The following is an 11,857-nucleotide window of genomic DNA, read 5'->3' on the forward strand; positions in this document are numbered from 1 at the left end:
GTACTAGCCAGTCTCTGTAATTCCAGGCTCGTCTTGGCTCCCTAACCTATAGGTTATGGCAGATTAGCAAAACCTACATGTCATGAACTAAGCTACACCGCTCTCAGAACACTGACCATACCCTACTACTTCTCATGCGTTATTCCATTTCGTATGATATATATCCTCTTTTCTATGCGCAAGGTTGAGGTTTTTTTTCACAAAGAGCAATGTGTCGTCATGTAATCCGACTACAATTATCGCAAAACTCACTCACCATAGATTCTCAACAATGCACAATGGGTGCGTTATAGCCTATCGCGATATATAGAGTCAAATATACCGCTATGCGGCATTTTTATTGCACTCGAATGAATTTGCAGCCTTAATGTAAACAAACCTTGAATCTAGACATGTTGTAACATTTAGGCGATTAGAGCACTCGTCATAAAATTCTGTTTCATATTCGCCAACGATACGCCTCTCGGGATATTTCCCATATCTCTCTGACTTCAAAGGACCTGCTTGCAATCGTGCTTTTGGGTCTACCAACTCAGAAAGTAAGAACAGCATCCATTTGGAGCTTGAATTTGTTCACAGCTTGATGTATCGAGTTTTCGCTTTGAACGGGTTTCGATCCGTGAATGTATCTAATCCGGAGAAAGATCGAGAAAGCATGGTGTGATAGCCCAGGATCATGGCGCTAGATCTAGATCCCCGAACTCTGGCCCAACGTACATCCATTCCTTAACAATCCTACCTAGGAACTTCTATCCCGCAGTTTTTCCGCCCTTGTACTTAGTAAAATGTGGTAAGCTTAGCAAATGAGCCAGGTAGATCATTATCGACTAATATAAACGGCCCGATGAGAGAAGACTATCCCGCTATGCATTGAACTCTCTGTATGAGCTGGGTTATTGTACTAGCTAAACAGCAGCAGCACACAGCGGTACTTCCCACATCAATAAGATTCCTCAATCGTTCGAGCCTACAGCGTTGTCCATAAAGAAGTTATCATTTCATCTCATCATTTACGAAACATAAGCGAACTGTGAAATCGCGCTATGCAAATCTCGACAAAGCACAAGTGATAACAAAACGTGCCGTCATGAATTCGCTCAGAAAGTTTTGGGCCTCCAGAGTCTCATTCTACCACTCCGACCATTCCATATCGTTGACAAATCGCTCGAATCATACAGTTACACTACCAGACTTATGCAAGGATTCGACACCACCGTATCAACCTAGCATCATCCTCTTCAATGGACATCTTCAAACTATATGGACAGCTTTAAGGCCTACCGGGGTCGTTGTGCGCTACAAGCGCAAAATGTTCAAGTCAGAGGATGATCTATACCCAGGGACCTTCGCTGTTGATTTTGTCAACCAGGACGAAAGTGAAACAAAAGAAGAAGAAGAAGAAGAAGACTCCTCATTGCCTCCACATATCACATACTACAGAGACCATGACGCACCCTTTGGCTCACTCGACAGCAAGCCGATGTTGGTCGCATTGCATGGAGTCGCTGGTGGTTCTCACGAACCATACATCAAGCATGTCTTGGCGCCGCTGGTTGCTAGTGGATGGGAAGCATGCGTCGTTGTATCGCGTGGTTGTGGCGGGACTGATCTGACAAGTCCGCTGTTATACAATGCACGGTCTACGTGGGATCTGAAGCAGACGGTCGCGTTCTTGCGGCGTAGGTATCCCAATCGGCCACTCTATGCCATCGGTTTCTCTATTGGGGCAAACATCTTAGTAAACGTGAGTCTCCCTGCCTTCATATGATGCTCAGACAGGGAAAGATGCTGATAAAAAGCGGGAAAATTAGTATCTTGGCGAGGAAGGCGAGAGATGCGGTATCAGAGCCGCTGTGGTATGCTCAAACCCGTGGAATTTGGAGGTTGTTGTCAACGCACTCCGACGAAGTTGGATGGGCCTCAACATCTACTCACACGCCTTAGGAAACGGAATGAAACAGATTTTCCAGCAGTAAGTCACAGATTCAGGTATCGCACGAGCATCTGAAATCTAATACGGGATGCAGACACGCTCAGATGGTCTTGAGAAATAGTAGGATTGCTGCTGCCGCAGTCGAAAAGATTCGATACTCATTCGACTTCGATATGTATGAATGATATTGCCCTGACGTCATTGAGAGGGTACCTAAGCTGATGACAAAAAGTGCTGTGCAGCTACCCATGTGGGGTTATCCAACGACTGGGACGTATTATAGGGACGCGTCATCAGTTGATGCAGTACTTGCAGTGAAGGTACCCCTCTTTGCTCTGAATGCTGAAGACGATCCGGTAAGTCGACCATCCACCTGCATTGTATGGGTCGCTGAAGATTACTGTAAGATTTCTCACCACGAAGCCCTGCCATTTGAGGAGTTTCGCAACAATCCATACACTGTCCTCTGCACAACCTCCTCTGGCGGTCATCTTGGCTGGTACGAATCAGAAGAGCAAAGATGGTTCGCCAAACCGGTATGCGTCCTTGGAGTCCCTCCAGGCTACTAACTGAGATTAAAGCCGGAGAAAGTTTTAGTTAACATCGCGATTAGGTTGTCACGTTTCTGGAGACTCTACATCGTGAAATTGACTGGAGCAAAGATATAAAGCTCGCGCCGAGTGTTTCGCCAGAAACCCAATCTTTCGAGTACAACCCAATCCGGCGCAAAATACAACCCGCCAACACAGTGCACCCTCCTGTCCAGGCTAAGTTTCCTATGACTCTCCAAGATTTTTGGTGGTACTCTTAGCTAGCTAGGTTTGATCTAATATAGTCTGCATAATCTTCAACCGCTCGGTGACGGGATGTGACTGCAATGAAAATGTACACTGAGGCAGCAAGTGGTATGGAAACTCCAACAACCACGAAGAATGCAAGTATGGGTGCCACCGCAATCAATCTTAGTGCTACTATAACTGCAATAGACAATACGAGGAACAGTTTCACTTGGTCACTTGTGCTTTTGCCAGCATGACTCCGCTTGAGTTTCGATTCGGGCTCTCGAACCGGCAATGCCTCTGGTGGTCTTTGGATTATAGATGTAGCCTTCGGTCGCTAGTGATAATCCAAGATCAGTTTACGCCTTATCACTAGAAAGTAGAAACCCTTACCAGCGATGATATCTTTCCAACGATGAGTTCTTTCATGATTGGCGTAACCTCCTCGGAGTGGGCAGCGTCCTCAAAAGCTTCCGTCGCATCTTTTCCTGCAAAACTACGAAGCACCTCTTCTCCTCCAGGATGCTCTTCTATAAAATTCGAGACATCATATACTGTAGTGATTAGTCGCTTTCTGGAAAATAGGGGCGGGAAGGAGCTAACCATATCCACGAATACAGACCCATAGGTCCTTTCCTTGGTTATGACTCGCCACCTCACTCTGAGAGAGCTCTTTGATCACTACCATGCTGGAATAATTGTAAAGAAGTATCTCAGAATGTGTGAGCCTGACACGACGGATTTTCTTCCAAATCATATTACCGTTTTTATCATGTGCAGTCTAGGATTGCTCACGTGAGGCTATTAGTAGGTAACGACTAAGTGACTCCATGCCTATCCGAACTAATCTGAGTAATCCTACATTCATGCCTCTCCTTTGTCATCCTTGTATTAGGCTGCATTAGGAATTCTGACGAGATATGAGACCATCGCGCCAACACTACCCCAACGGTTTCGCGTACTTCTACCTATATTACATCCGTTATGGCCTGAATTTATTCTTTCCAAAATATCCTTTCATAGCAGTTTTCAAAGCGCAAGTCGATCAAATGGTGGTCATCAATGTTTCTCTGGGAGGTGCTAGCGGGAGGTTAGATCAATTTTTTCAACTTGGCGAATACAAAACATTCGAAGCATTGCACGCTGCGATACTAGCCAGATTTAATATTCTGGCAGCCAAAGGCAATATCTCTCGCGAAATTTCACGGTAACCTCAAGCTGACGGAATGCGTAGCCGATGTCACTCTCTACCAGAACCGCAAGAAGGTGCAACTATTAGACGAAATCGCAGACGGTCCTGTAAGTGTCCTCGTCGGCGATCGTAGAATTAGAGACCCTCAGGGTCCAAGAAGTGTTCCCTTCTTTGGCAACTACTTTGACATTTATCCCGACCATATTGGTAACTATCGCCGGCTATTTGACACATACGGAGGTGTAATCAAGGTTCACAACATTGGACGAACCTATTACTTGACCAATGATCCTGAAGTAGCTAAATTAGCCTTTCGAGACGGTGAATATTTTACCAAAGCACCAACGTCTCCCGGCCACCCCTTGCATGGGATAGAAGATCCCACGGCACTATTCCTTTGCGACACAGAATCTCCAGCTTGGAAAGAAGCCCATAAGTTTCTTCCTCCAAGCATGTCGCCAAAGGCGATGAAACACCATCTGCCCAGCATCACAGATGCTGTATCTTCTTCATTTAAAGTCCTGGATCAAACTGAGCATCTCGGTCAAGCTTTCAATGTTTTCAAATATACAAGCAAGCTAGCTTCGCAGGTTTCTGCAAAACTGGTACTAGGTGTTGATTTGAATCATTTTGAATCCTTAGACACTCCAGTGCACCGGATGATGGAGCTTATTGAACGCGCGGTGAAGTTGAATACTCGCCTTCAGGTGCGAGGTAAGCTTTACTCGTATCTCCCATTCGGTACATGTCCCTTCTGCAGATATTTTATCCACAGCTCATTATGAACAGGTGATCCGGCGCTCCTTCGACAAAGCTTGAAGGAGGTCTACACCTACATCGACCAGTCAATCCTGGACTGGGCCCGCAAGGAAGCGACGAGCTTACCCCTTCAGGTCGCAGCTACTGATTCCACCTGTCTTGTCGATTATCTGCTTCGCGCGACAGATGGCTCTGGGAAGACGATGACAAGGCGATACATACGAGGCAATGTTTTGGTCCTTCTGGGGGCTGGTTTCATTACTAGCTCAGCGTTCCTTTCCTGGCTAATTTATTCCTTCACCGTCTACCGAGGTATGCAAGAGCGGCTGCTGCAAGAGCTGGTAGACCATGGTGCTGCAGCAAACAAAGAGTGGTCATACGAGGAACTGCAGGCACTGCCCTTTCTGGATGCTTTCGTCAAAGAAACACAGCGTCTGCATAGCCCGTCTTTTCAACCAGCACGCAATACGCGACAAGAAGTGATTCTACCTGGTGGCTATCGTTTGCCTGCAGGCGCCATTCTGATCCCTAGTCTTCCCCACTTACATACCAATCCCGCACACTGGGACGACCCTTATAGCTTCAATCCTGATCGCTGGGTCACTACACGCGTGAAGGAACGACACCGTTCTGCGTACGTACCCTTCGCTGCGGGCGCACGTGGCTGCATTGGATTTAACGCAGCATTGCTGGAGGCCAAGGCTGCTGTTGCAGAGTTGGTCTATCAGTATGCGTTTGTAGATGCCAGCGTGGAACCAATCGAGTATGATCCTGAATTTAACAACATCAGACCTTCGAACTTTTACGTAAAGGTTGCGAAAAGAACTTCCTGGCCGACTCCGAACTCAAACACTGGTTGATTGCATTCATACACTTTGCAAAATTATTTATCGTACGAGTGTGAGGCCTTAAGAGACACTGAACGAAGAAAACTACTTAGACCTGTTGAAACAGAACGAGGGAAAGAGGATGGGCCAGTAGAGTTGTAGGCTAGTGCGACAGATTATCTCACGGATAATGCGATGGACTATCTGAAAGAGAGATGATAGCTAAGCTGTTTAAATTAGGCATAAGGTCTCATTTATCCAGCAGGACGCCTCCACCAAAGCCACTGCATCGACTATTATTTGGAGAGAATTAGCAGAACATTGATTACTTGCACCTTCCTAGTTGTGATGGTCTAGTGGCATGGGGCTGAGCCTTTAACAGCCAGTTTCACGATGTTGTAGGTTGCGTAAGAGGCAGGGCGCAGCCCGGCAAAGGTTATTCGTCACCCCCATACGCAAGGCTCCCCCCTGTTTAGCGTTGCGCTATCTGTACCCACCTGCGCTAGGATCTGAACTTGATTCGTAATCTATCTCGTACTGTAATTAAAGCCGCTTCTACCTTCCCTTCTTTCTCCGTCTCCGTGCTATTTGTTTCGTCTTTTCATTTTTCTCTCTCTCGTTCTCCTTATTTATACCTATAGTCCTTTCCAGAAATATGGATAAGAGACGAATTACTATAAATAGAAATGAGTATAAGATCAACATGAGATGGAAGAAAGACGAGGAGAAATCGGAGGAGAAGAAGAAATTGTAGGAGGGAGATGTTTATTCTCTCTTTTTTATCTACCTTGCTCATAAAATATAAAGTGTTTTCAGATAGAATCTATGCAGAATAGAAGGCCTACCAATGGTGACAGTAAATAGATAAAAACGACGAATGACGCATGCACTTGCCTAATAAAGCAAAGCGATCAATGCTGCGATATGACGCAATTATCAGAACTCTGTTTTGCAAGAAGTTGCCGAGGTTATCCCGGATTCTAAGATTGCTTTCTTATGCTTACATGCGTTGCAGATAGATCTGTAGTTCTATTTGGACCTACACTGAGGTCTTTGATATCCAGTACTCTGCTGTGATACCTTCATTAACTTGTTATATCTATCAGGTAAAGAGACATTACTTCCACAATTAGTTGCATACTTTTATCAAAATGTTCGATATTCCCCTTTCAGAACAACGCACGTCATACCTACCAAGGTATACATAGTTGTGCAAGTTTATTAAGGTACGATTCGGCTATGTTCCTTTGCGTATAAATGCTTTGTCGAAAGGGGCCGATTCCTAATGGACCCAATATAACTGATAGTGATAAACGGTACGCTAACCTTCTTGAAGCACTAGCAGCGAATCAGTCCCACACTGACTAACATCAGGATGAGTTTACATACCCACAGCCTTCTCGTATAAGAGCTGCATCCTTCCGAACATTTGTTAGGTATCTATATTCCCATTACAACTACGCGGAACGCGATAAGCCATCATGCGCGTCACGCTTTCCAATTTGGCACTCTTTGTGTGTGTGTGTCTAGCTGCCCCTGCACCAAACGCTTCAACATCCACACAAGAAACGCGCAGCCTCGACGAGATTTACGAAGCAGCTGTTGCTGAAGGTGGCGTTATCAATCTTTGGCATGGCGGTGACGAAAAGACTCAGCAAAACGCCCTGAAGGCTGCTTTCGAGAAACGATTCCCCAAAATGACTCTGAACGTCACAGTCGACCTTTCCAAATACCACGATGGAAACATAGATTTGCAACTCGCAAACGACAATGTATACGTCGATAGCGTCATCCTTCAGACGCTGCATGACTACCCGCGCTGGAAGAAGGCAGGTGCTTTGATGAATTATGCGCCATTGAACTTCGACAAAGTCTACCCCCAGTTCAAGGATGCAGATGCAGCCTACACTGGGCTGTTTATTATTGCTTGGGGGTATGATTACCATGAACTATATGTCAATATCATTGCTAAACAAATACAGCCTCGCTGCCAACCCGAACAAGACTACCGCAGTGCCTACTTCATACGCAGATTTTATCAAACCCGAGTTCAAAGATAAGCTCATCCTGACTTATCCCAACGATGATGATGCGGTCTTGTACCAGTTCGATGTCATGTGAGTTCTTATCTTACCCTGTGTATGCTGTTTATTGATTGCATTTCTAGCTTGGAAAAACTCGGCACGAAATGGTTCGACGCCCTGCTCGCCAATAACCCCCGCTGGGTACGCGGCACACAAACCCCAGGAACAATCCTCAGAGCTGCCAACAGCACCAGTGTAGCAACATTTACTGGTAGCTATTCATTCACGGATCGCCCGGGAGCATCATTCGCCCTACCCACTGATGCCAAATTCGTCTCTTGGCCTCAGACTGGCGCCATCCTGAAAAAGGCACCGCACCCCGAAAGTGCAAAGTTGCTCCATAGCTTCATGCTCAGCGATGAGTATCAGAATAGTAATGGTAGGTGGAGCGTTCGCGAAGATATTCCGGCGATAGAGGGCCATCATAAGATTCTCGAGGAGCCTAACACGGATGCACCCGCGTTTGCCAAATGGATGGCAGACCGTGCAAACGTCGAGAGGAGTAGGTTCTTCTATGAAGAGAGAATTGGTACCGCGCAAGGTCTTAGCCCACTCATTGACGACCTATGAGTATGCTCTTGCTGTGAGAATGGTGATCGTTGCACGATGTTGGGGTAAAGATGTAAATAAGAAGTTCATGTGTATAGTTTGTTCCACAAGTCTAGGTTGTGCTTCTCCAGTTTACGTCCTGGTCAGGGCGAAATGACCAAATGCGGCAGTTTGTGCGATAATTAGGAGTTCTCATAGAAGGCAGTTCATTATTGAAGTTATTCAAGACTAGCAATCCGTGTAAGAATAACCTTACAAATAGAGATGAGTACAACGCGGGTAATAATGGAGCCCATCGCCCCAGTGATGTTTCGCCATAAGAATGTGTTTAGTTTGAAATCCTAGTGCATCTGGTATTCGGCCCTGGATAGCCAAAGAGTTACTAAGAAAGTCGAAGAGTCAATTCGGATGGCTGTTTCGTAGTCGTGGCTTTCTGTCATAGCAAGACTCTAAGCCTATGGGTGATGAGATACTCAAGGAGATTAGAAAGTAAGGCTCTAAGAATTTTCATGCCCTGGGCTGGAGCCATCCACACTATACTTTCCATAGATTTTTCAATGTGACAAGATACTCCCTAGGTGTTGGAAACAGTCCAACTTGCACAACTGTACAGCTTCTGCCCTAATGCTTGAAAAGCATGTAAAAAGCAACCATAGTACATAGCCCGCCTTTGATCCACTTTTGGAGAAGAAGAATTGATGAAATAAAGCAAGATCGTCCTGAAATGGGTGGGAATTATCCCGATTCCTGAACCACACACTACTTCTTTACAACACTTTCTACAACACCATATAACGGCTAGCAAGTGAAATGCTGACAATGCTCTGCAAAATGGAAATTAGTGGATAAAACATACACAACATGGCCATCTTGTTGAAAACGATCAATCAAGACTTGGCGTGGCCTTTAGACAATTCACTCTAGTGATGGATTGCGAAAGAAGTTGAATAAAGTATGTTATTCGAGACACGAGGATTACATGGATCTGGAGGTATATTAATGTTTTCTGAGACATTTAGCCGCTCAGACTACGAGCAAATTGGTCAACTGAGGGTCCCACAGCACTTGAGCCAGCACACGCCTGAGGTCACTGAATCGCAATCACATCTATGACCTTGAACAAACGCAATAAAAAACCAACACGACGCCCTTCCCCTCCTTCCTGAACAGGATTAACAAGGATTTAATTGGATGGATATACTACGACGCCAGGTAAGCTAGGGCAGGCACGAAAGACATATACTGCGCATATTGAGTCATCTATCAACTGTCTTCACATCGCTTACAAGTATCCAGCATATTGCGTTTTGAAGTGTCTTGTGTACCATCATGACAATTGCCAAGGCGCGTTGAGGCTGGTATCCAAATCTTCGGACGTCGAAGAAAAGGATTGAGTCACGCCAATGACATTGTATCAACTGACGCAGTCGTCAAAATGCCAGGAAGCGTCAAGAACTCGCTCAGATATTTAGTATCACCTCAGTACCTACATGGTCGCTTCTTGAGTATCCAGCCATAAATTGGCTGCACAAAAGTGTTTCCTCGCATGACTGCATCTTCCTCGGGTCAGGACCATATCCACCCAGTTACGACGCTGCACTACCAGATATAATCGGCTCCCATTATAAAACCATTGAAAAATGCAACGAATACTTCTCTGGCCCCGTTTAGCATGATATTGAAGCTCTGCGAACAAATCATCAACACTCCTCGCATCATGTGGGAATGAAACAGTTTTGCACTGCATTCGAATAATCCATCTTGTAGGGATTGCTAATAGAGACAAGTCTCTAAGAAGGTCTCAATAAAGTGATTAGTACGAAAAGCGCATTGCTAAATAACCCCACTGCTTAAATTGAAACGCCTAATGTCGAAAAGCACCACTGTTACTCCGCCAAAGGATCGACAAAGGATTTGCAGAAGTAGTCAATGCTTGCTTAGGCTTTTCTTTTGACCCCGAACAGGTGGAAGATGAAGCGAAAGATAATCAAAACGTTTCAGTCTTGCAAAAGAGCGTTGTGCGAGTGCTAATCAGTGGTTGATCACAGATTTTAAATCATTGGTTATCATCGTTACGGCTGTAATCCTTCCATATTGCATTTCCCTATAATCGAAACAGCGTGAGAGAATACTCCTAGCTCTGTGGAAGGTTCTTTTAATGCTCATAGTATAGAAGTTCGCGATGACTGCTGGGAAAACAGCTGTCGGGAAGTAAACACATACATTTAACGTGGTTGTGAAGTGGATTGGAGTCTTTGCCACCAACAATTGGGCCTAAATCAGACCAGAGTTACACATTTTCCTAATATCATTCGGTGACATACCCCGACGAGTGATGCCAGAAGATAAAGATTGGCTGTGAGAGAAAACCTCCTCATAGCCTTGGAGTCATTGCCCCTGGACTACACAACTTGTATAAGCGGATGATGCACAAAATCGTTTCAGACGATGCCGACGTCTTTCGCTGCGTGCTGGCTTCTTGTTTCCATCGAAATGGTCCACACTCAATGCAGTCATATCTTAGCTTTATGAATAGTGAGAAGGGTGGGAGTGGAGTTATTATCATAGGCAGGCATATCGCAGCCCGAATGATAATAAGGTACTCATGGAATTTACAGTTGGAGATGCTGGGCACTACACTACGGTAGATATAGACAAGGTTCAGTTCCTTCTTCATGACGACCAAACAGCTAGTTGCACTAGTGTAATATTCTCAAACAAAGCACGCGTTTCCCTCTGCAGATCCGCCCTAGTAGCAACCACTACTCTTGAACCGATGCCTCAATGAAATCCCACACAATCTCCTCAGAGCTCCAATCCATAATCTTAATCTTCTGTTTAGTCCCATTCTTGGATTCGTTCGTAAATACACCCAAGGGACGAAGATGGTCATCGTGACGTACTAGCAGAACGTACCCACCTTCTGGGCGCATTCGGGGAAATATGCGTTCGTTGTTTCGATGATGAGGAAATCTGCAAAATAGAATCCCGTGTTCTTGATAGCCAAGACAATGCGCAGAAGCTGGGTCCTTAAATCCTAACCAACCCTTATCCTCGACGCACCGCCACCTGAAAGTGCCAAGCCCTCCTATTCTGTCCATTACGACCTCGCCGTCTAAGAACGTGATGACTTGTCCACTTTTGCGAGATTTAATGATGTAGGCTCGCCCAGGCCATGGGATAGAAGATGGTGGAATTTCGCTCCTCGAAGCATTCTGTGTGGTATCTTCGGAGGATGCAGAAGGGGTGGGGATATCCCACGTTTCAGACCCGACAAAAGAATGAGTTGTGGGCTGGTCGTGCGCCATGTTGTCGAAAACTGGTTTCAATGATCGTTCGGGATGTGTAGGGATCAAAGTGTTCAGAAGGAGATAGAGGAATGTCCTGTTAAAAGATCGTCGATGAACCAAGTGCAGCCTGGGCAGACAGTCAAGGTGCAGGTGTCATTGGTGCTTCTACTTACCCCGCCGAAGTGGAGTGGCGAATCAACACGTGTTTATCACAATTGTTTAGCGCCACCCTCGCATTGATCATCATAGGTGTAAGGTCAGGGCGCAAACGACTCGCACTAGGCTCGCTCGCCTAAGGACTCTCCAGAAGACTATGATAAGGAATTCATGGACGACCTAAAATATTTCTTGCAAAGCACAACAATTAAGCTTTCTAGAGATCTCAGTATTCGCGAATGTTAACGTGTATCACCAGTGTGCGCCCCACCCCAGTGTGCGCCCCAC

At 45.6% G+C, this 11,857-nt stretch overlaps 5 protein-coding genes across 5 annotated transcripts; 3 read left to right on the forward strand and 2 right to left on the reverse strand.

Moving 5' to 3' along the window:
• Nucleotides 1-1,087: 1,087 nt before the first annotated feature.
• On the forward strand, nucleotides 1,088-2,502 carry COCMIDRAFT_5560 (uncharacterized protein; the record flags this gene model as incomplete). The annotated part of the gene is made up of 5 exons (XM_007690033.1): nucleotides 1,088-1,744; nucleotides 1,812-1,972; nucleotides 2,028-2,108; nucleotides 2,166-2,289; nucleotides 2,341-2,502. The coding sequence occupies 5 exons, from the start codon at nucleotides 1,088-1,090 to the stop codon at nucleotides 2,500-2,502; spliced, it is 1,185 nt and encodes a 394-aa protein (XP_007688223.1).
• A 582-nt stretch (nucleotides 2,503-3,084) lies between these two features.
• COCMIDRAFT_96091 (uncharacterized protein) lies at nucleotides 3,085-3,400 on the reverse strand (the record flags this gene model as incomplete). The annotated part of the gene is made up of 2 exons (XM_007690079.1): nucleotides 3,085-3,266; nucleotides 3,316-3,400. The coding sequence occupies 2 exons, from the start codon at nucleotides 3,398-3,400 to the stop codon at nucleotides 3,085-3,087; spliced, it is 267 nt and encodes an 88-aa protein (XP_007688269.1).
• A 361-nt stretch (nucleotides 3,401-3,761) lies between these two features.
• Nucleotides 3,762-5,523, forward strand: COCMIDRAFT_96081 (uncharacterized protein; the record flags this gene model as incomplete). The annotated part of the gene is made up of 3 exons (XM_007690080.1): nucleotides 3,762-3,919; nucleotides 4,017-4,645; nucleotides 4,694-5,523. The coding sequence occupies 3 exons, from the start codon at nucleotides 3,762-3,764 to the stop codon at nucleotides 5,521-5,523; spliced, it is 1,617 nt and encodes a 538-aa protein (XP_007688270.1).
• Nucleotides 5,524-6,971: 1,448 nt separating this feature from the next.
• On the forward strand, nucleotides 6,972-8,144 carry COCMIDRAFT_96022 (uncharacterized protein; the record flags this gene model as incomplete). Its single annotated transcript, XM_007690081.1, has 3 exons — nucleotides 6,972-7,423; nucleotides 7,473-7,607; nucleotides 7,658-8,144. The coding sequence occupies 3 exons, from the start codon at nucleotides 6,972-6,974 to the stop codon at nucleotides 8,142-8,144; spliced, it is 1,074 nt and encodes a 357-aa protein (XP_007688271.1).
• A 2,741-nt stretch (nucleotides 8,145-10,885) lies between these two features.
• On the reverse strand, nucleotides 10,886-11,431 carry COCMIDRAFT_96171 (uncharacterized protein; the record flags this gene model as incomplete). The annotated part of the gene is made up of 1 exon (XM_007690082.1): nucleotides 10,886-11,431. The coding sequence occupies one exon, from the start codon at nucleotides 11,429-11,431 to the stop codon at nucleotides 10,886-10,888; it is 546 nt and encodes a 181-aa protein (XP_007688272.1).
• Between the last annotated feature and the right edge of the window lie 426 nt (nucleotides 11,432-11,857).

Source organism: Bipolaris oryzae, assembly GCF_000523455.1.
Source record: "Bipolaris oryzae ATCC 44560 unplaced genomic scaffold scaffold_70, whole genome shotgun sequence".
Classification (NCBI taxonomy): Eukaryota; Fungi; Ascomycota; class Dothideomycetes; order Pleosporales; family Pleosporaceae; genus Bipolaris; species Bipolaris oryzae.